The following is a 22746-nucleotide window of genomic DNA, read 5'->3' on the forward strand; positions in this document are numbered from 1 at the left end:
CGAGAAGTGCGGCCACCGGGAGCGACGGGTCTTCTAATTCAGCAAGTCCAGCTCGAGGCAGAAGCGCGGCGCCCAGCAGGTGCCGCCGCCCCGCCGCCCTCTCCGGCCACAGACAGCGCGGGGGCGGGAGCGCGCCGCTCACCTGTCGCGGTGTTTCCTTTCTCTCCCCCCGCCCCCCTCCCCCCACCCCTTCCCGGGGGAGCTCTCGCGAGAGAAGCCAGAGGAAGATGGCCGTGCCCTGTTTTTCGGGCTGAGACCGCGGTGGCATTGGCCGCGACGGGGGCCGGGATCGTGGTGTCGTGGGTCCCTGAGCACTAGCTCCCCCCAGCGAGCGCGCGCCCTCTCGTACCCAGCCGAGGGCCGGCTCCTCTTCCCGCGGGAGATGCGTCCGTCCGGGGCGCGGGGGCTCTCGGCGAGTTCCTGCTGCGCTGGCGGCTCCCGGCCGCCGCTCTGAGCGCCTCGTGCCGCCGCAGCGCCGACTCCGCCGCCGGCGGTGAGGCCCCCGGACCTCCTCTCCGCCCCTGGCGGCGATGACCGGAGAGAAGATCCGCTCTCTGCGGAGGGACCACAAGCCGAGCAAAGAAGAGGGGGACCTGCTGGAGCCTGGGGATGAGGAAGCGGCGGCTGCCCTCGGCGGCACCTTCACCGGAGGCAGGGTCGGCGGCGGCGGCGGCGGCGGCAAGGGCGGCAGAGCCTGTCACAAGATCTTCAGTAACCATCACCACCGGCTCCCGCTGAAGACAGCCCCGGCCGCCTCCACGGCTCCCGGCGCGCCGGCTCTGCCGCTGCACAATTCCTCCGGCACCGCCGCCTCCCCGTCCCAGACTCTTCTAACGGGCACCCACCCCGTGGCTGTCGCCGCCGACGGAGGCATCTCCCCCGCACACTACCCCGTGCACGAGTGCGTCTTCAAGGGGGACGTGAGGAGGCTGTCCTCTCTCATCCGCACGCACAATATCGGGCAGAAAGATAATCACGGTGAGGAGTGCTCGCCCCTCCACCTTCTCCCTCCCCGAGCCCAGGGTGTGCCTCCCCGGGCCTCTGCCACCCTAGGCTCTCCTCCCGCAGACCCTTCTGGCCTTGGCTCGCCACCCGGGCCAGATGCCCGTAGATCGTGACGGGTTCAGTGATAGCCTGCCCAGTGGTCCGGGGATTGGTTCTTGTGGGTGCAAAGGAATGTTTTCCTCCTCTGCCCACTTCAAAGTTTCCTGCCAGGAGCCGTTTTGTTTGTCTTTTGAGACCGGCCTTCAGTGTGTGTTGATGCTTGATGCTAAGACATTTTTGGGTGCCTCTCATCCATCCTGGCTTTCTTCCCTCGTTTATGGAATTATGTTTTCTTTTCTTTCCTCTCCCACCTTGGGGGTCTTGATGTTGGATTCAGATATTGCCCACCTACCTTCATCACCTAGGTACAGATGCCAACTTGATTGCAACTGGTTGTGATTGGTACCTGCCAGGTGGTGGCTTCTCTGTTGTTGTTGTTTTTAATGCTTTTAGGAAAATTTGATACAAAGTGTCTTGATTTTTGCATTTAAGATGGAATATAAAGTGCTTTGATTTTTGAAAGCCACACAGTTTAAATTTGTTGACATCTGATACCGAGAGTAAGTAAAGTGACTTCTGAGTAGGTAACATTTTGCTGGAGTGGAGTTTTGAATTTTTTGCTTGTTTTAGATAGGCAATTGCTCATATTAATATTTCATCTTGATGACTGTGACTAAAAATAGTACTGTGGTTTTTCATAGTAACTTCATCACAGCCTATATGACAGAATGTAGAATCATTTGTTATTCAAGGACTTTATTTCTACTTTTTGCCTTACCTTAACTCATCAGCTGATTTTTTTATTCTTTTTTCTTTAGTTCTAAAAACAATGGGATTGAGTTGACCTCTAGTCAACAGTAAATTAATGAAAACGAATGTAAACATTGATGTTTTCAACATTTCATAGGCCATTTAAACTGGGTAGTTGGCAAATAATGTTGATAGCTTTGTTTTTAACTGACCATGACTATTGCATACATTCAGTTAGAACACACTGAACTCTGTGCTCAAAATAATATAACACATTGATGAAATACTTGCCTGTGGAATAAGCTCCCTTAATTCCATTGGACTCTAAGGCTTCTTATCTAAAATTAGGGCAGAAATTGAGGTGAAGTAAGATTTCTGTTGGTTGTATAATTTTCTAACAATTGCTCTTCTATTCTGAATTTAGTGATGTTATAATAATACCACTACTTGTCATTTATCATAAATCAAATCCCCCCAAAAGTTCCTGAAAACTGCACCCAGTTTTTCATTCCTACATTTATTTATTTTATTATTGTTGCAACAAGTATAATTTTGTTTGTTGATGGTAATTATATTTTAACTTTTTGGGAAAGAATGTTTAGTGGGAAAAATGTTGTAGTTATTAGTTCTGGTTATTGGTCAATTACTAAGAGGTTTCTCATATTTGGTCTTCATAGTAGCTACGTTTTACTTTATGGTCATTGTCATTGAAAGAAAGATCCCTGAAAACATAAAAGATTCCTTCTGAGAGTTAATTCCTTTTCAAATAAGAGCTAGATGAATATGGCTAGGTAGGACAGTATGGTATGTTAGAACTGATTTTCTTGATTGATCACAAATAGTACTGAATTGCAGGATTATTAGGCTTCCATATTCTATAATGCAACCTTTAGAAGTTGGTTTGTTAAAATATAACTTCTGTTCAAAGTAATGGGAATCCTAAATACTCCTAAGTTCTTGTCCTTAGCCCACTGAAATTCACTTTTTAAATTGCCTTGATATACCAAAGGTTTGCGTTGTATTTAGCTACCATTATTTTGTTGATATTTCTGATGAATGTAACCAGTGGCTCACATACCTGTGGAAAGTGTAATTGTTTTTTCCCCTTCAATATGTATTCTCATGTCTTGCAGTAGAGTTTCCTAGGAAGACTAGTTTGTATTTAATGTGCTACTTGTTTAATCCTTTTTTTCTCTGTAGCTGCATTATTTCCCCATTATATTTTGTTATTTATACGCTTCGTTTTTAGTAACCTGGATACTTTATTTAGATTTTTAGAATATTTTTCCTTTCACATTACAAAAGATAAATGCTTTTTATGTCACCCAAACAGAAACAAGCTATGTATTATATTTGGATTGTTGTAACATGATAAGTGCATAGCAGAATCATATACTCATACCAGTGCATAGCAGAGCCATACAATCATACCACACCATATCACATAGTTTTATATTCACTGTAGAGATTCCTTCCACAACATTATGATAGTGGTCATCATCATAGATACAATTTATTGAGTGTTTCAGCACTGTACTGAGTGTTTATACACATTACCAGATTTAATTCTCACAATTACTTTGCAAAGCAGATAGTTTTATCCTTATTTTAAAGGAAGGTTTTCTAAAGTTGCATACTTAGGATAAGTTGCAAAAATGAGAAGTGAACTCCAAAGCTCATGATCAACCTCTTTGTAAATATTTCTGTTGATCAGGACCCACTATATTGCAAAGAAGTTAATTCTAATGTGTATGTGGCAGTTTATAGCCAAGTGCTTTAATATATATTTTCCCATTTAGTGGTTATAGTAGACTTGTAGAGAGATTTTGCCACTGGAGAGCTCTCATAGTTTTTCACAGAGCCCAAATCTCTTGCTTGTTCTGTATCTTTTTTATTTAAATGGGCTACCTGGTTCACTTGATAGTCATTTAGATATTTGACAAGAGCTATCATGTTCTCCTTATCTTCAGGTAAACATTCCTAACTTCTGTATCCATTCTTCATATAACATCATTTATAAAGTTCTTAGAATGGTCCCTGAAACATAGTACATACTAAGTGTGTGTTAATAAGTGAAAATCTTAAACATCTTCTTTCAGTGAAACTCTGGTTTTTAAATTCTTCCTTCTTTATTGTTGAATTGAATAGGAACAAGGAAAAATAGAGCTTTTTCTTTTGTGGTAAAATGTTGGTTGAATATGAATTGCTTTTTTTGAGCCATCAATTATTATTATTATTATTATTATTTTAATATATTTTATTGATTTTTTTACAGAGAGGAAGGGAGAGGGATAGAGAGCTAGAAACATCAATGAGAGAGAAACATCGATCAGCTGCATCTTGCACACCTCCTACTGGGGATGTGCCCGCAACCAAGGTACATGCCCTTTACTGGAATCGACCCTGGGACCTTTCAGTCCGCAGGCCGATGCTCTATCCACTGAGCCAAACCAGTTAGGGTGCCATCACTTATTTTGAAGTCTACTGTATTTGGATCCAAACAAATCTCTTGAAATTTAAGTTAAATCATGTATATACCATGTTCAAATATACCAAGCGATTGTGACTCATTGTATGTTTAGTAACAACTGTTTTTGGAGTGGATAAAAAGATCCATTACATTACATGTACACAGATTTATTAAACTTTATATCCTTGTTCTATCTTTTCTCTTTAGCATAGAATTAAAGTTTAAGTATAAATAAGCTTTTTTTTTTACATTTACTATTAAGATTTTCCTGAATCACTTTTAGCTAATGGTAGTTAAACAAACCATCATGTTTTTACCTCTTCACCTTTAGAATTGAGAATGTTTGTGAAGCATATCGAAGACTTTTTTTTTTTTACACCAAGCAACCTATATGGCTGCTGCTTTTTGGATCTCGAAGACTTTCTTGATTTTGAGTGCACTTCCTATTTGTTAAACATGTAATTTTATTTATTTTTCTTAATTTACTTACATATCCTTAGAAGTTAAGCACCTTCTCTTGGCCATTAGTCAGAAGCTTTTAGGTGTCAGAAAGATGAAAGTCATTGATATGTAAATTGCTCACACCAGTCTTTTCTAGATTGTGAACAATTTCTGATCTATTCTGAGAGATTTGGCAGTTTCTACTGCCTTTAATTACATTGCCTGGCATGTGACAAGCCATCCTCTCTATATACAGTTAATTTTTATTTTTACTGAGTTGTAGTGTAATCTTGAAGTGATTGTAGATTTCAAATTTAAGTTAAAATTCAATTTAGAGTTTCTAAATGCAGGTAACTCATTGAAATGATAAGGAAATAATTAACATGTGTTATATCTCTGCCTGGTAGCCGACAGATGTCTTCAATAAGGGATTTTGAAACATTTTAATTTTGAAAGATTAAAAATATATGTTTGAGAATTGAGGCAATAGGATAATCTGTTTGGTGTTTGTAAGTTTTTTTCAATTCTATTATTTATTCTCTAGAAATCTTTAAATTCCCTTTTGATATTATTTTGCCACTAAAATCTTTATGATAGGTGATGCAAGAGAATAATGCATAATATGTCTATATGAGAAGAAATGACTATAAAGTTAAACTGCATGGCAAAAAAAAAAATAAAAGTCTTGAACTAAGCCTCAAGTGAACAATTTTAGCCAGGAGGATTATAATGATGGCACATCTTTAAAAAAGAACACTGGTAGTTGTATATCTGTTCTCGTGTTTTTGTTGTTTTTTAAATATTTTTATTGATTTCAGAGAGGAAGGGAGAGGGAGAGAGAGAGAGAAACATCAATGATGAGAGAGAATCATTGATCAGCTACTTCCTGCACGCCCCCTACTGGAGATCGAGCCTGCAACCCAGGCATTTGCCAATGATTTTTGGATCTAATGCTCTATCCACTGAGCCAAACCAGCTAGGGCTCTCCTCGCATTTTGTAGTCTTTTCTGAACTTTGTTTTTGAAAGGCAGACCTTGTTTTCCCTTAGAATGGTTCTGGAGGCCCAAGATAATCCATTCAAGTGTTATATACTGTTGCTGGGGACAAGGGTGATAAGGTGGTGAAACCTGTAACTCTGCTGATCTATTGGGTTGATTCAGTTGATCATTTTTTTGTTTGTTTGTTAATCCTCACTTGAGGCTATTTTTCCATTGATTTCTAGAGAGAGTGGAAGGGAGGGGGAAAGACAGAGAGAGAGAAACATTAATGGGAGAGAGGAACATAGATTAGTTGCCTCCTGCACACACCCGACCAGGGCTGGGGATTGAGCCTGCAACTGAGGAATGTGCCCTTGAACCCTTCAGTCCATAGGCCGACACTTTAACTTAACCACTGAGCTAAACCAGCTAGGGCCAGTTGATCTTAATGACTATGTGAATATGACTTTCCATCTTTCACCTCTTCCCCCATGTGCATCTCCAACAGAGTAGGACTGTCCATGGGTTAAATTTTTTATTTTTATTTTAAATAAATCTTTATTTTTCAGATTATTACAGGTGTTCCTCTCCCCACCCCCCCATAGCTCCCCTCCACCTGATTCCCCACCCCACCCCATGCCCTTACCCCCCGCCACTGTCTTCATTCATAGGTGTAAGATTTTTGTCCAATCTCTTCCCGAACCCCTCACACCCCTTTTCCTCTGAGAATTGTCAGTCCACTCCCTTTCTATGCCCCTGATTCTATTATATTCATCAGTCCATTCTGTTCATCAGATTTTTTATTCACTTGATTTTTAGATTCACTTGTTGGTAGGTATGCATTTGTTGTCATTTTGTTGTTCATAATTTTTATCTTTACCTTTTTCTTCTTCTTTCTCTTCTTAAAGAATACCCTTCAGCATTTCATATAATCCTGGTTTGGTGGTGATGAACTCCTTTAGCTTTTTCTTGTCTGTGAAGCTCTTTATATAACCCTCAATTCTGAATGATAGCCTAGCTGGGTAGAGTAATCTTGGGACCTTTCAGTCCTCTGTTCATCACTTTGAATATTTCTTGCCACTCCCTTCTGGCCTGCATAGTTTCTGTTGAGAAATCAGCTGACAGTCGTATGGGTGCTCCCTTGTAGATAACTAACTGTCTTTCTCTTGCTGCTTTCAAGATTCTCTCTTTGTCTTTTGCCCTTGGCATTTTAATTATGATGTGTCTTGGTGTGGTCCTCATTGGATTCCGCTTGTTTGGGGTTCTCTGCGCTTCCTGGACTTGTAAGTCTATTTCTTTCACCAGGTAGGGAAAGTTTTCTGTCATTATTTCTTCCAATAGGTTTTCAATATTTTGCTCTCTCTCTTCTTCTGGCACCCCAACAATTCGGATGTTGGTATGCTTAAAGTTGTCCCAGAGGCTCCTTACACTATCTTCATATTTTTGGATTCTTTTTTCTTTTTGTTTTTCTGTTTGGGTGTTTTTTGTTTCCTCATATTTCAGATCTTTGGTTTGATTCTTGGGGTCTTGTGATCTACAGTTGAATTTCTGTATATTCTTTATTTCAGACAGTGTATGCTTAATTTCTGACTGGTCCTTTTCCATTTTTTTTGGCATTCTCATTAAGGTCCTTGAAGGTCTCACTAAGCTCCTCGGAAGTCTCATCAAGTTTCTCGGCGGTTTTTAGAAGATTCTTGAGTAACCTTATAAATGTGGTTTTGAACTCTATGTCCAGTAGTTTGCTTTCCTCCATTTCTTTCATTTGTGACATGTTTCTTTGTCTCCATATTTTGGCTGCTTCCCTGTGTTGATGGAGTGGCTTTGTGTGGTAGGTGATCTATAGGGGCCAGTGGCTCAGCCTCCCCAATCACCTGAGGTGGATGCTCTTGGTGTACCCCTTTGTAGGCTGAGTGCACAGTCTTGGTGTAGTTAAGCCTTGATTGCTGTTGGTACACTGGGAGGAATTGACCTCCAGGCCAATTGGCTGTGAGGACCCGCTGTGTCTATAATGGAAGAACTGCTGCACTGGAGACACCCTTATGGGGCAGGACTTGTTTCAGTGGGTCTTTGGTGCTCACTGAGTCTGCCTCTTGAATGTGTCACTTATGGATGTGAGGAGTTGAAATCTGGTGTCATCTCACACTGACCCCTAGGTACACTGGCTCCTGGATCTCCAATGGGGTGCAGGTCCGCTACTATCTGAGGCCACCCAGCAGGAGCTACAGCGAGAACTACAGTTTTCTCCTCTTTGCTTGGGGTTTGGAGGTTTGGAGGTGTCTGACCAGAGCTGCAGTTTGTTAGGTTAAGCTGCGATAGGGCAGGCCATTCATATGCAAAAGCTGCTGCTTGGAGCTTGAGTAGGTTTGTAGATTGTGTGGGGCGGGGTCTCAGTGAGTCACTAGGCTAGGGCGTGGCAAACAGCGATGGCTGCCAGTTAGCCGTCTCTGCGGCTCTGAGTTTCCAAGTCCCCGCATCTCGCGTCCCAGCGCAGTAAACAATGATTCCTGCACGCAGCTCTCCAAGCAAGCCAGCCACACTTTCTGACCCGATGGCAGACAGTCCAGCTTCTGCCCGTAGGAGTTTGGGTCCCCAGCGTCTCCCCAGAAACTGGAGTTCAGAGTAATTGGGAGCTTATCTCCCTTTGGGTTGAAAGAAGCAGCGCACCCAGACACCTGCTGCCAGCCCGATTTGCGTGCCTCCGTACCTCAGCTTTTCAGCGCTTAGGCACGTCTCAATGCTCTTTCTCTTTCCTTCTAGTGTAGAACTTCCACTCAACCAGCTTTCCCGTGGTTCTGGGTGATAAGACGTTTTGTTTTTTAGTTGTAGTTTTGAAATTGTTGTGCGAGGCAGCAGTTTAGGTGTTTACCTATGCTGCCATCTTGGTTGCTCCCCCCTGGGTTAAGTTTTTGAGATTTAGACTTCACTTGATATTTTATCTGATACTTGGATTTATACTGCCTGTCAGTCTGCTATGAGGTTAGATTCATTTGACTCCTGTAAGTCATCTGTAGTTTGCTACTGGTGCATTTAGATTCTTGGTGGTAGATATCTATCAGGCATGTTAATGCATGCTTTCTCTTACTCACCACTGTACTGAATTTTATAAAAGCATATGTGCAATCTTGCATATCCTCTCATGTTTATATAATGTTGGGTTGGCTTTCTTGTGGAGACCTGCTTTGTCCGGGGGCGAAATGTTTTTTGGAGAGTAAAAACCGATTTTAACACTATGCTAATGGTTCTTGATCATTTTTTTTCTTCTCTTTGTTCATTTATTACTTCGTGTAACATGTATACTGAGCTCACAATGTGTGATAAACAATGTTTTAGGTCTGGTTTACAGCAGTGAACTAAACAAAGTCCTGGTCTCCTGCTTACATTTTAAAAGGGGAAAGGTAAATAATTAACTGACAAACCAATACATATATGGTAACTAGAAGCCCGGTGCACGAAATTCGTGCACGGCGGGGGTTGTCCCTCAGCCCAGCCTGTACCCTCTCCAATCTGGGACTCCTGGAGGGATGTCCGACTGCCCGTTTAGGCCCGATACTGGTGGGATCGGGCCTAAACGGGCAGTCGGACATCCCTCTCACAATCCAGGACTGCTGGCTCCCAACTGCTTGCCTGCCTGCCTTCCTGATTGCCCCTAACCGCTTCTGCCTGCCAGCCTGATCACCCCCTAACCACTCCGCTGCCAGCCTGGTTGATGCTTAACTGCTCCCCTGCCAGCCTGTTTGCCCCCAACTTCCCTCCTCTGCCGGCCTGGTCACCCCTAACTGCCCTCTCCTGCAGGGTTGATCACCTCCAACTGCCCTCCCTTGCAAGCCTGGTCCCTCTCAACTGCCCTCCCTTGCAAGCCTGGTCCCTCTCAACTGCCCTCCCTTGCAGACCGGGTGCCTCCCAACTGCCCTCTCCTGCTGGCCATCTTGTAGTGGCCATCTTGTGTCCACATGGGGGCAGGATCTTTGACCACATGGGGGCAGCTATATTGTGTGTTGCAGTGATGATCAATCTGTATATTACTCTTTTATTAGACAAGATAGAGGCCTGGTGCACGGGTGGGGGCCAGCTGGTTTGCCCTGAAGGGTGTCCCGGATCAGGGTGGGGTTCCCTTGGGGCGTGGGGCGGCCTGAGAGAGGGGCCTGTGGTGGTTTGCAGGTCGGCCACACCCCCTGGCAACCCAAGCAGAGGCCCTGGTATCTGGGATTTATTTTCCTTCTACAATTGAAACTTTGTAGCCTGGAGCGGAGCCAAGCCTGCTGCTCCATCCGGGGCGGCAGCCATTTCTGTGGCAGTTAATTCACCTTCTACAATTGAAACTTTGTAGCCTTAAGCGGGTGAGCCCGGCCAGGGTGTGCGGAAAGCTTTGCTTCCCCTGTTGCCGGGGGCAACCCTGGCCTGCTCTCTCTAGCTCGATTCTGCCGCCATTTGTTTGAATTTGTTTACCTTCTATAATTGAAACTTTGTAGCTTGAGTGGAGGCTTAGGCCTGCAACGGCTATGGAAAGCTTGGCTTGCTGTTACCTGGGAAACCTAGCTCTCTGTGGCTGTAGCCATCTTGGTTTGGGTTAATTTGCATACTCGCCCTGATTGGCTGGTGGGCGTGGCTTGGATTGTGGGTGTGGCTTATGTAGCGGAGTGATGGTTAATTTGCATATTACCATTTTATTAGAGAGGATGATAAATATAGAGTAAAATAAAGCAGGATGAAGTGTGTAGAGAGGATGAGGGGAGGTAGTAATTATTTCATTGAAGTCAGGTTCCTAGAAGACATAAATGATAAAATAAATTTAGGCAGTTAGCTAAAGAAAGTTAGAGAGCACATATCTGGCAGAACAGAGTTTCAGGCAGATGCAAAGAAAGTACCCTGTTTAAGGAATAGGAAGGCCAGTGTGGTTGGGACAAGGGGTAGAGTGGTAAAGAGAGGACATTTGAGAGGTGACAGGGAGGAACTTTTGTAGACCATTGTTAAAGATTTGGGCTTTTATCTGAGCAACATAGGAAGCAATTCGAGGATTTTGAACAGAGGAGTAACATTGATTTTAAAAGGCTCACTCTGGCTGCTCTCTGAAGCAAAAACTAGGGGACACAAGGGTCAATTTATCATGCTATTTTAATAAGGAAGGGTAGCTATGGAAATATTGAGAAGGGAGGAGTTGAAGATGGGTTGGATATATGCTCATCTATGAGTATATAGTATAATACCATTTATGAGAGAAAATACAAAAATTCTCCCTTATTGCTTGCTTGGATGGGACTTGAAGGTGTCTGTAGAAGCTAGAGCTATGTTGGTTCTAGTACTTGCAATTTCCTGCTTTGCTTCCTAGATAGGGAGCACATCAAGTCAAAACAATTTTTGTAATAATACACAGTCATAGCTTGCCTTTCTCACTGTGCTGACATTTTTGCTCATGGTATAAAAGCAGTGGTGAATAAATATTTGCAACCTTAACATGAATCAAGGCACCAAAACTGCCAATAGACATTGTATTATTCACTGCCATGTACTTGCAGTTTTAATTTAAAAAGCCATTTTTCTTAATGTCTTTGATGAAGTAGAAATGATTCATTTTATTGTCTTAATATCAAGTACATATCTTTTTTATATATTTTTGACATAATATGGATTATGCATGATGTTGTTCTGCATACTGAAGAGAAAATAGGAGAAAACAGTTCTGCAGTTTTTTGAGTTGTAAGCCACTAACTTTTGTCATGGAACCCCATTTTTACTTGGAAAAAAAAAAGCCAGTTTACAAATTATGGTTATTCCAATTTGGATATTTGGCATACATATTCTGGAAATTGAATGAAGTGAGCCTGTGACTTCAAGGAAAACAATTGACAGTATTGCCAATGGAAAAAAAATCAAACTTTGAAATGAAAATTAGTATTTGGAAAAAGTTTCATTCTAAGTTTGATAGTTTCCCGATATTTAAAGACTGTACTACTCAGATTGGTGATATTACCAAATGTGATTTTTTTTGATTTTGTATAGTGAAATGAGTTAACATTTAGAAGATCTGTGTAACTCGGTCAACAATATTTTTCAGATGATCAAAAATCATGTATCAGTAAAAGATCTATTCGTTCATTTTTTGTTTGTTTTGAAAAATTTGATTATTTTTTCAGAAAAAAATTATATAAACATGGGTTTATTGTCCTTTTAAAATTAATAAGTAAAAATGTAAAACATTAAATTTAATTTCTAATATGGTAAAAGTTGATAGATTTCTAAAAGACTTTTGGCATCTTCAATAATTCTTAACCTTTTGCACTCGGATGTCGAGTGTGACTTGACATGGTTAGCATCAGTAGCAGCTTGAGAAAAAAGCAAGCGAGTGCAAAGGGTTAAGAGTATAAAAGGGTCTAGAAAAAAAAGGGTCTAGCGACCAAAATCTTTTAAAACTGTTAGTGTAGTAAAAGGAATAAGGATCTTAGTGTCATGACTCCCACAATTTCTAGATACGTAATTTTAGAAAATTGCTTAACTGTTATTAGCTTTATTTTTCTTACCTGTGAAGTAATATTTGTCTCACAGGGTATGGAGCAAATTAAATAAGATAATGTTTAAAGTATATAACATTGCATATAAAGTATATAGCATTGCATTGGGCAAATATAATAGATGAGCCAGAAATGCTAGCCATCCTATCTAATAAAGAGGTAATATGCAAATTGACCATCACTCCAACACACAAGATGGCCGCCCCCATGTGGACACAAGATGGCTGCCACAGGATGGCTGGCAGTTGTGGGTGATTAGGCCAGCAGGGGAGGGCAGTTGGGAGGGACCAGGCCTGCAGGGGAGGGCAGTTGGGAGGGACCAGGCCTGCAAGGAAGGGCAGTTGGGGGCGACCAGGCCTACAGGGGAGGGCAGTTGGGGGGAACCAGGCCTGCAGGGGAGGGCAGTTGGGGGCAACCAGGCAGGCAGGGGAGGGCAGTTAGGGGTGACCAGGCTGGCAAGGGAGGGCAGTTGGGAGCGACCAGACCTGCAGGGGAGGACAGTTAGGGGCGACCAGGCCAGCAGGGGAGGGCAGTTAGGGGCGACCAGGTTGGCAGGGGAGGACAGTTAGGGGCGACCAGGCCGGCAGGGGAGGGCAGTTAGGCATCAATCAGGCTGGCAGGAGAGTGGTTAGGGGGTGATCAGGCTGGCAGGCAGGCAGGCAGGCAAGTGGTTGGGAGCCAGCAGTTCTGGATTGATCCCTCGAGGGGTCCCAGATTGGAGGGGGTGCAGGCTGGGCTGTAGGACACCCCCCCCCCCCCGCAACCTGGTGCACGAATTTTGTGCACCGGGCCTCTAGTTTAGTTAATAATTTGCATACTTTCATACTATAATAGTCTTAATGTTACTGGAGTGTTTTACTCATTTGATAAAACAGTTCAATTTTGTTTACCAAGTTAGAACCAAGGCATCCAATTTCAGATTTAAAAATTTCATTGTGCCAAAACCGGTTTGGCTCAGTGGATAGAGCGTCAGCCTGCGGACTGAAAGGTCCCAGGTTCGATTCCGGTCAAGGGCATGTACCTTGGTTGCGGGCACATCCCCAGTAGGGGGTGTGCAGGAGGCAGCTGATCAATGTTTCTCTCTCATCGATGTTTCTAACTCTATCTCTCTCCCTTCCTCTCTGTAAAAAATCAATAAAATATATATTTAAAAAAATAATAAAAAATAAAATAAAAATCAATAAAAACATTTAAAAAAATTTCATTGTGAAAACTTCACAGAGAAGGTTATTTTAAGTTTGATTTTCTTTGTGTAACAAGCTTAAGCAGCAGATAGAGGACTTAAAAGCGGAATAATAAATGAAGGTGACTAGAACATTTGAGCCCTTATTTCATGATACATTTGGTCAGTAAAGTAAATGGCGGTGTTGGTTGGCTAGGTGAAGATGATGTTGATGATCATTTGCATTTAAAATATTGAAATCACAGCGTGATATTTGGCATCCTTAATTGTAGTATGTATTTCTGATTATGTTCTTAACTGTAAATTGAGAGAGATTGGATTATTGAACTCCGTCATTTCTGGTTCATGAATATTTTGGAAATGTGATTGATTTGGATTTGAAATGAGAAGTTTCATTTGTAACTTCAGTAGATATTTAAATTTTTAACTTTATATCTAGATGTTCTTGGGTGGTTTAAGGAAACAGAGTAATTATCTAGGTACATCTTTCTTTAGCTACCCAGTTACCCTCCTGGTCAGTAACTGGTGTTATTTTCTTTTCCAGTTACCATTTAGAGCATGTTATTTATTTATTTTTCCTTTAAGATAGAGAAATGAAGAAAGGTAACTGTTACTGCCTTTTCTACAAGTAGGACAAAAATGAATATTCATAAATTTGTATATTTGACCTCTAGACTTCTTGGAGTTCCAGGTTTTGTAATTTTTCAACTTGGGAATCTCATGGATATATTAAAATATACTTGTCCAAAATGGAGTTATCATTTTCACCTCACACCTGGCCATGCAGTCTTTTAGTAAATCACATTAACTATCCAGTTGCTTAAACTTCAGTCATTGGGATTATTCTTTTTCTCACCCCATTCTCCTACCCATACACATCAATCAACGAGTTATTTCATTTATTTATTTTTTAATATATTTCTTTATTGATTTCAGAGAGGAAGGGAGGAGAGAGAGATATAGAAACATCAATGATGAGAGAGAATCATTGATTACCTCCCACACGCCCCCTACTGGGGATCGAGCCCGAAACCCAGGCATGTGCCCTTGGCCGGAATTGAACCCAGGACCCTTCAGTTCGCAGGCCGACGCTCTATCCACTGAGCCAAGCCAGCTAGGGCAACAAGTTATTTTAAATCAGTCTATTTTCTGTCTCCATTGCCACCACTTGAGACCAACCAATTTTTATTATCTTTTCCCTGGAATACTGCACCAGACTTATAACTAGTTTCCCTATGCCTCTCCTCTGTTCTATCCTCTATATGGTAACAAATATAATCTTAAAATTTATTTGTATCAGGTCATGTCCCTGCTCAAGATCCTTTAATGTCTTCTCCACTTAAAAGTATGTTCGTATTTCTTATCATAGTTACAGAGCTCTGCGTGGATTTGGCTGTTGCCTACTTCTCTTATATTATCTTGTACAAAAATCTTTTTTTCTATGTTCTGGCCTTGTTTTCTTTCAGTTCCTTGAGTATTCCAGGTTACTCTGGCCTCTGGAATGCTTTTCTTTTCATTCTTTGATTTCTTAGTTTCTACTTATCTTTTAGATCTCATTTAATTGATTTTTAGATAGGAAAGGAGAGAGAAACATTGATGAGAGAGTAAAACATCAGTTAGCTGCCTCCTGCACGCCCCTTACTAGGGATCAAGCCTGAAACCCGAGCATGTGGCCTGTCCTGGGCCACAGAATACTTTTTCATTGGACTTGTTTTTATTCTTACTCATATAAATATTTCTAACATTATGACATAGCATTTTGAAAAGATAGCTAGCTCACCCTAAAGGGTATCATGTCACATCTTGGAGGGATTGAAGTTTGTCTTTGGAAAATAGCTTATACCAGTGACTTTTGGTAGTCATGTCTTTTCTGGGTCATGCTTCAATGTTTGCTTATTAACAGTTATATCATAGTGGTTTCTCTATTCAACTAGGTTAAGTTCTGAGGTGTGAAAACTGGGGATTATATTGCCTAATCACTTTTATGTGCTTGTTTATGTTTTTAATTAAGAAAACAACGTGTAGACAAGGTGATTTAAAAGATCTGCTTTATAAGGCTATTCCTAGATGCCATAAAAGTTTGTACTTTGTAAGGCTATTCCTAGAAAACCATAATGTGAATTGTATTCCAAAGTCTGCCATTAAAAATAAATTTTTTTTGTTTCTAATGACTAAGATGAAGATATTTACTATAACCCAGCTTGTTTTTTGGTAAAATTTCTTTTTTTAAAAAAAAATATTTTATTGATTTTTTACAGAGAGGAAGAGAGAGGGATAGAGAGTTAGAAACATCGATGAGAGAGAAACACCGATCAGCTGCCTCTTGCACAACCCCTACTGGGGATGTGCACGCAACCAAGGTACATGCCCTTGACTGGAATCGAACCTGGGACCCTCCAGTCCGCAGACCGATGCTCTATCCACCCAGCCAAACCGGTTTTGGCGGTAAAATTTCTTATAGATACAATTTAAATTTAGTGAATTTATTTGTGCCTTGTAAATTTTACATGAAATACAATCTTGCTCTCTTTGACATTTTCTTCTGGCTTTATTCAGCAAGAGGTGTGTGTGTGTGTGTGTGTGTGTATTTTAATTATCTTGGCACGTTTTGTTTAGCTATGAGATTAGGGTAGATCATATGCAGATTTCTTAGAAAATGTAATCAAGTTTTTTTTATCCTGTATATGATTTCTTCAATCATATGTAGTTTTATTAGAAAAAAATTGTTCATGTAGCAACTTCTATAAAAATGCTAATATCTGAAAATTAATACACATAAACTTTAATTAGTAACTTTATTTTAAAACGTTACTATAGTTTTGATTTCTTCTATAATCAAGAAGTTTTTAGGCTGTATGATTTGGGAAATCATTTTGAAATTAAATTAGTCATTCTATAACATCAACTCTAGGATATAGTCCGAACTCTATAGCATAGCCTACAGGTTCTCATTGATTTGTCTTTTGCTATTATTTCCCATTTCATTATTTGCTATTCTCCTACAAGCTCTTTACTCACACTAATTATAAACTTTTTTGTGTATTTCCCAAAACTGTTCTTGCATTTGAATGGAAGACTAGTCAGTGTTGCTTTCTTTTCCTACAAATTTCTAATCCCTTCTTCAAGACTTTTTTCACTGTGGTCTATCTTGAATATTTAAGTCTCTCTGCACAGGCAAAATTAGGTGCTCTGCCCTGTGTTCCATTATCATGCTACACTCCCTTCTATTCTACTAAATAATATAACAATGATTTACTTTCATATTAGTTTCTAATAGAATTTTGACAACTTGAGGATGGGATTGGATCTTATTGATATTTATCTCCAAGAATGAGTTTATAGTAAGTATTTAAGTTGTTTGCTGAATGAGCAAAGAATAATATGACAGATAAATTAGCAGCAAAGGAAGCTCTTACTCTGTTTAGAGAAGAAATCCCTAAAGCAAAATGGGTATTTTTTGGAGAGAGGTGGGGGTGGGTTGGCAAATGGAAGAGGAGTTGGCTGTATTATGTTTGGAAACCTTAGCATCTTCTGACTTTGAATTTGCCATATAAACAAGATCATTTGCAATCACATTTACTTTGCTTAAAATCTGTCAGGAAATTTGTGAAGGAGATGAAACTACTTTTAAATACACACTTTCTTATGTTTTTATACTAATTTAACTTTTTATTTTATTTTAGGAAACACTCCTTTACATCTTGCTGTGATGTTAGGAAATAAAGGTTAGTAAATATTTTCTTTTTTTTATGTTTAACTTCACTAATGTATAGTCAGTTTTAAATTTTCCATGTGAATTTTGTCTTTTTAGATTTAAAAAATTAACCTGATTATTTTATTTGCTAATTGAGCTTAGGATTCAGTATATGAAAAATAAATATTTTCCCATAGTGAAAATCTTATATTAACCTTTATGCCTTGTGAAATTATGTGTTTTTGTTCTTACTCGGTTATTTTGTCAAGCAAGTATTTATAATTTCAGGAGACTCTTACTTTCATATATTAAGGTTTATTCATTATTGTAATACCTTTAATATTCAAAGAGTTTTATAATCTTTAATGTGGACTTTTATATTAAAAACTCCTAAGTCTAACCTTTTGTATATGATTGTAAAAATTTAATGCTTGTTTATTTTTTAATTAAGAAAACAACGTGTAGACAAGGTGATTTAAAAGATCTGCTTTAAATATACTCATTCTTTTTTTTAAACAGACTTATTAATTTTTAAGATTTTTTTCTGATCTAGATGTATCATTATGAATAACTGTTATTATTATACTAGAGGCCCAGTACATGAATTCATGCATGGGTGGGGTCCGGCCGGGCCTGTCGGGAGGAGGAGATGGCAGGAGGTTGGCCTGCCGGCCTGCCCCAATTGGGGCCTGATCAGGGCTGGGCTGGCAGGGGGGGGAGGGGTCATGGGAGATTGGCTGGCAGGCCCTGCCCCCAAATGGGGTGGGGGGCTGATCGAGGGCGGAACTGGCTGGAGGGGAGGGGCCATAGGCCGATTGGTTGGGGGGCCATTCGGGGGTCAGTGGCCTGGAGGAGGGGCCATGGATGGTTGGCCAGCTGGCCCTGCCCCTGATCGGAGTGGAGGGGCCAATCGGGGGCAGAGCTGGCTCGGGGGAGAGGCCATGGGAATGGGGTGGGGGGGGACCATTGGGGGGTGGCCAGGGGGAGGGGTTGCAGGCAGTTGGCTGGCCAGCCCTTTCCCTGATTGTGGTGGGGGGTGCCGATCTGGGGTGGGGAAGGGTGGGGAGGGGCTGCAGGAGGTTGGTTGGCCGGCCCCACCCCTGATCGGGCTGGTTCACTGGTCACAGTGGGTGTCATAGCGACTGGTTGATATGGTCATTATGGTCGTTGTGGCGTTCTGGTCACTGGCTCTTTATATATATACTAGAGGCCCAGTGCACGAAATTCGTGCACGGGGAGGGGGGTGTGTCCCTTGGCCCAGCCTGCACCCTCTCCAATCTGGGACCCCTCGAGGGATGTCCAACTGCCCGTTTAGGCCTGATCCCGGTAGAACATCCCTCTCACAATCCAGGACTGCTGGCTCCCAACTGCTCGCCTGCCTGCCTTCCTTGATTGCCCCTAACCGCTTCTGCCTGCCAGCCTGATCACCCCCTAACCACTCCCTTGCCAGCCTGATTGATGCCTAACTGCTCCTCTGCCAGCCTGATTGCCTCTAACTGGCCTCCCCTGCAGGCCTGGTCCCCCCCAACTGCCCTCCCTTGCAGGTATGTGTTTCCCCCAACTGTCTTTCCCTGCAGGCCCGGTCGCCCCCAACTTCCCTCCTCTGCCGGCCTGGTCACCCCTAACTGCCCTCCCCTGCAGGCTTGATCGCCCCCAACTGCTCTCGCTTGCAGGCCTGGTCCCTCCCAACTACCCTCCCCTGCTGGCCTGATCACGCACAACTGCCCTCCCTTGCAGGCCTGGTCCCCCCCCAACTGCCCTCCCCTGCAGGCCTGGTCCCCCCCAACTGCCCTCCCCTGCAGGCCTGGGTCCCCCCCCCCCCCCAACTGCTCTTCTCTGCAGGCCTGGTCGCCCCCAACTTCCCTTCTCTGCCATCCTGGTCACCCCTAACTGCCCTCCCCTGCAGGCTTGATCACCCCCAACTGCCCTCCCTTGCAGGCCTGGTCCCTCCCAACTGCCCTCCCCTACTGGTCTGATTGCCCACAACTGACTTCCCTTGCAGGTCTGGTCCCTCCCAACTGCCCTCCCCTGCTGGCCATCTTGTGTCCACATGGGGGCAGCCATCTTTGACCACATGGGGGCCGCCATCTTGTGTGTTGGAGTGACGGTCAATTTGCATATTACTCTTTTATTACGTAGGATAGTGTAATGTAGTTGGTATAAACATTTGATCTCAATAGGTGCTGATCCCAGGGGTGTTACTAGAACTTGCTTTGTTGAAAAAAAAACACACACAATTCTTTTGCTAGTTTGGTTTTTAAGTTCATATGCTTCAATGAAGCATATGATATGCAGGGTAACTTAATTTTGATTTTAAATTGGTATAAATTGGTGACTCAAATCTTTATTTTTTTTATTTAGTTACGCTGCTTTTTTTTTCTTCCTGGAAGTAACAGAATAACTTGAATAACTTCTAAGTAAAAAGATTCATGAAGAGGCTACATATTTTAGAAACTCAAATATGGGGACTGGCTACATCTCAGGAAAAGCATTACCAAGACAGTTTGAGGGATCATTCATTCTCCTTCCTTCCTTCTTACCTTCCTTCCTTTCTCCCTCCCTCCTTACCTCTCTTCCTTCATCCATCCATCTATTTGTCATCGGCTTATTTCTTGTGGTATACCTAGTATATGCTGATATATACATATACTTAGAGGCCTGTTGCACAAAGAGATTTGTGCAATAGGCCTTCCTTCCCTTGGCTTCCAGCACCGGTTTTCCTCTGGCACCTGGGACCCAGTCTGCCATCTTCGTCTTCGGTGCAGACTCCGGGCAGAGTCTGCAGTCTTCGTCTTCACTGTGGCCAGAGTGCCGCTCCTGTAGTTGCCTTCGCCCTCCGTCCTCCCTCTCATAGCAGGCGTCCTGCCCCACCCGGCCACTCCGCACCTTGAGCAGCTGCCATCTTTCTCCTAATTTGCATATTCCCTCCTGATTGGCTGGTGGGTGTAGCGGAGTGATGGTTAATTTGCATGTTTCTCTTTTATTAGTGTAGATGTGTATGTGTATGTATATATAAGTGTGTGTGTGTATGTATATAATAATCTGTTTTCCTGATTTATTTTTCAATGTTTACGGAAATTGAACATGACCTAAAATAACTGTTCTAGAATACAAAATAATCATGACTTTCTGGTTTCAGTGTTCACCACTAAATAGTTTAGTTTCTTTCTTTTTTTTTTTTTTCAGTTTAGTTTCTTAGGTACCTGAATTTGTGAGCAAAATATTTGATGGGTTTTGTTCATCTCAAGCCAAGCCACGGTGATGAATGACTGGCATGCTCATCCTATCTAATAAAGAGGGATTATGCTAACTGACCGCCATGCCCTCAAAGATGGTGGTGCCCACAGCCAATAAGGAATGAATATGCTAATTGACTGCCATGCCCTCAAAGATGGCAGTGCCCACAGCCACAAGATGGCGGCACCCAGTCCCCTCAGCCCCACCTGGGTGCCTGCCTCTGGAGTCTCCCAGTCCCCTCAGCCCCCCAGCCTCCCAGGGCCGGCCCGAGGTACAGGCAAGCCTCGGATGGCAGCTGCCCAGGGCCAGCCTGAGGCATAGGCAAGCCTCGGCTGCCGGCTGCCCAGCCGCCCAGGGCCGGCCCGAGCTGCAGGCAAGCCTCAGATGGCAGCTGCCCAGTCGACACCCGAGGCGCAGGCAAGCCTTGGATGGCAGCTGCCCAGGGCCAGCCCGAGGCACAGGCAAGCCTCAGATGGTGGCTGTCCAGCCACCCAGGGCCACCCGAGGCTCAGGTAACCATGGCCAGCTGAGGCTTGTGCTGCCGGCAGTGACAACAGCAGAGGTGTGATGGGGGCGTCGCCTTCTCCTGATCGCCGGATCACCTCCTGCCCCTGAGGGCTCCCAGACTGTGAGAGGGGGCAGGCCAGGCTGAGGGACCCCCCCTCCAGTGCATGAATTTTCATATACTGGGCCTCTAGTGACTTATAATTGGGATACGTATTTACTTTTGTGAAATCAGCTCCATCTACCTAGATTGGGATGAGAGTTGGGGGTGGGAGAGGGAATCAGAAATACAAGGAAGAATGTTTAGCAGGTATGTGGGTAGGGAAGGCCATGAGAGTCATCTCTAGTATAGCAACATTGGTAAACATGTATCAGATGTAGTTGGCTAAATTTGACCAATAAACACTTGCACTTTTTTCCAAAGGGTATTGGAACAGAACTTTAAAAAATAACAAATATGTTCACCATTTACAATATGCTAGATGCTCTTTTTTAGTGCTTTACACATATTTACTTGTTTAACATAAGAACCATATGAGGAAGATACTATTATTATCCCCATTTTACAGATTAAAAAAAACTTAGCTCTGAGAAGTTAAGCAACTTTTCCAGAGTAAAGTTGCAGAATTTTATTGAATATGGAGTATCAGGCTCTAGAGCTTAGATTCCTATTATGCTGAACTGCCTTGATCTCTTTTTACTGAGAACCATTAAAAAAACATATGATCTATATCAAAGTTAGCTAATATCATGTCTTCCTCCAGTTTTCATGGCAGACATAGTTAATTAGATGCCAAGACTGATTACTGTTCTAAATTTCGTACTTTAATACTAAGTATGGATTTACCAGAATTGGAATGTGAGATGAAGCATATTTACCATCCCAGATCTAAGTGTTCTAATGTTAGGTGGAGGTATTGTTATGCTTCATCATCCTCTCTAATAAAATGGTAATATGCAAATTAACCAGCACTCCGCTACATAAGCCACGCCCACCAGCCAAGTCACGCCCACCAGCCAATCAGGGCGAGTATGCAAATTAACCCCAATCCAAGATGGCTACAGCCACAGAGAGCAAGGTTTCCCAGGTAACAGAGCAAGCCAAGCTTTCCATAGCTGTTGCAGGCCTAAGCCTCCACTCAAGCTACAAAGTTTCAATTATAGAAGGTAAACAAATTCAAACAAATGGCGGCAGAATGGAGCTCGAGAGAGCAGGCCAGGGTTGCTGCCGGCAACAGGGGAAGCAAAGCTTTCCGCACACCCTGGCCGGGCCCACCCGCTTAAGGCTACAAAGTTTCAATTGTAGAAGGTGAATTAACTGCCACAGAAATGGCTGCCGGAGCCCCAGGCTTGGCTCCTCTCCAGGCTACAAAGTTTCAATTGTAGAAGGAAAATAAATTCCAGATACCAGGGCCTCCACTTGGGTTGCCAGGGGGCGTGGCTGGCCTGCAAACCACCACAGGCCCCTCTCTCAGGCCGCCCCACGCCCCAAGGGAACCCCCACCCTTATCTGTGATACCCTTCAGGGCAAACCAGCTGGCCGCCACCCGTGCACCAGGACTCTATCCTATCTAATAAAAGAATAATATACAGATTGATCATCACTGCAACACACAATATAGCTGCCCCCATGTGGTCAAAGATCCTGCCCCCATGTGGACACAAGATGGCCACTACAAGATGGCCAGCAGGAGAGGGCAGTTGGGAGGCACCCGGCCTGCAAGGGAGGGCAGTTGTGAGGGACCAGGCCTGCAAGGGAGGGCAGTTGAGAGGGACCAGGCTTGCAAGGGAGGGCAGTTGGAGGTGATCAACCCTGCAGGAGAGGGCAGTTAGGGGTGACCAGGCTGGCAGAGGAGGGAAGTTGGGGGCAAACAGGCTGGCAGGGGAGCAGTTAAGCATCAACCAGGCTGGCAGCGGAGTGGTTAGGGGGTGATCAGGCT

General features: G+C 43.0%; 1 protein-coding gene across 1 annotated transcript in view; it reads left to right on the forward strand.

Moving 5' to 3' along the window:
* Positions 1 to 201: 201 nt before the first annotated feature.
* The window catches only part of ANKRD13C (ankyrin repeat domain 13C), a 78580-nt gene continuing 56035 nt past the window's right edge, over positions 202 to 22746 (forward strand). The window contains exons 1-2 of the mRNA XM_079777111.1: positions 202 to 978; positions 17055 to 17096. Coding sequence (XP_079633237.1) covers positions 531 to 978; positions 17055 to 17096 — 490 coding nt within the window. The 5' untranslated portion in view covers positions 202 to 530. The remainder of the gene's footprint in view (positions 979 to 17054; positions 17097 to 22746) is intronic.

The sequence above is a fragment of the Cnephaeus nilssonii genome, assembly GCF_951640355.1.
Source record: "Cnephaeus nilssonii genome assembly, chromosome: 7".
Classification (NCBI taxonomy): Eukaryota; Metazoa; Chordata; class Mammalia; order Chiroptera; family Vespertilionidae; genus Cnephaeus; species Cnephaeus nilssonii.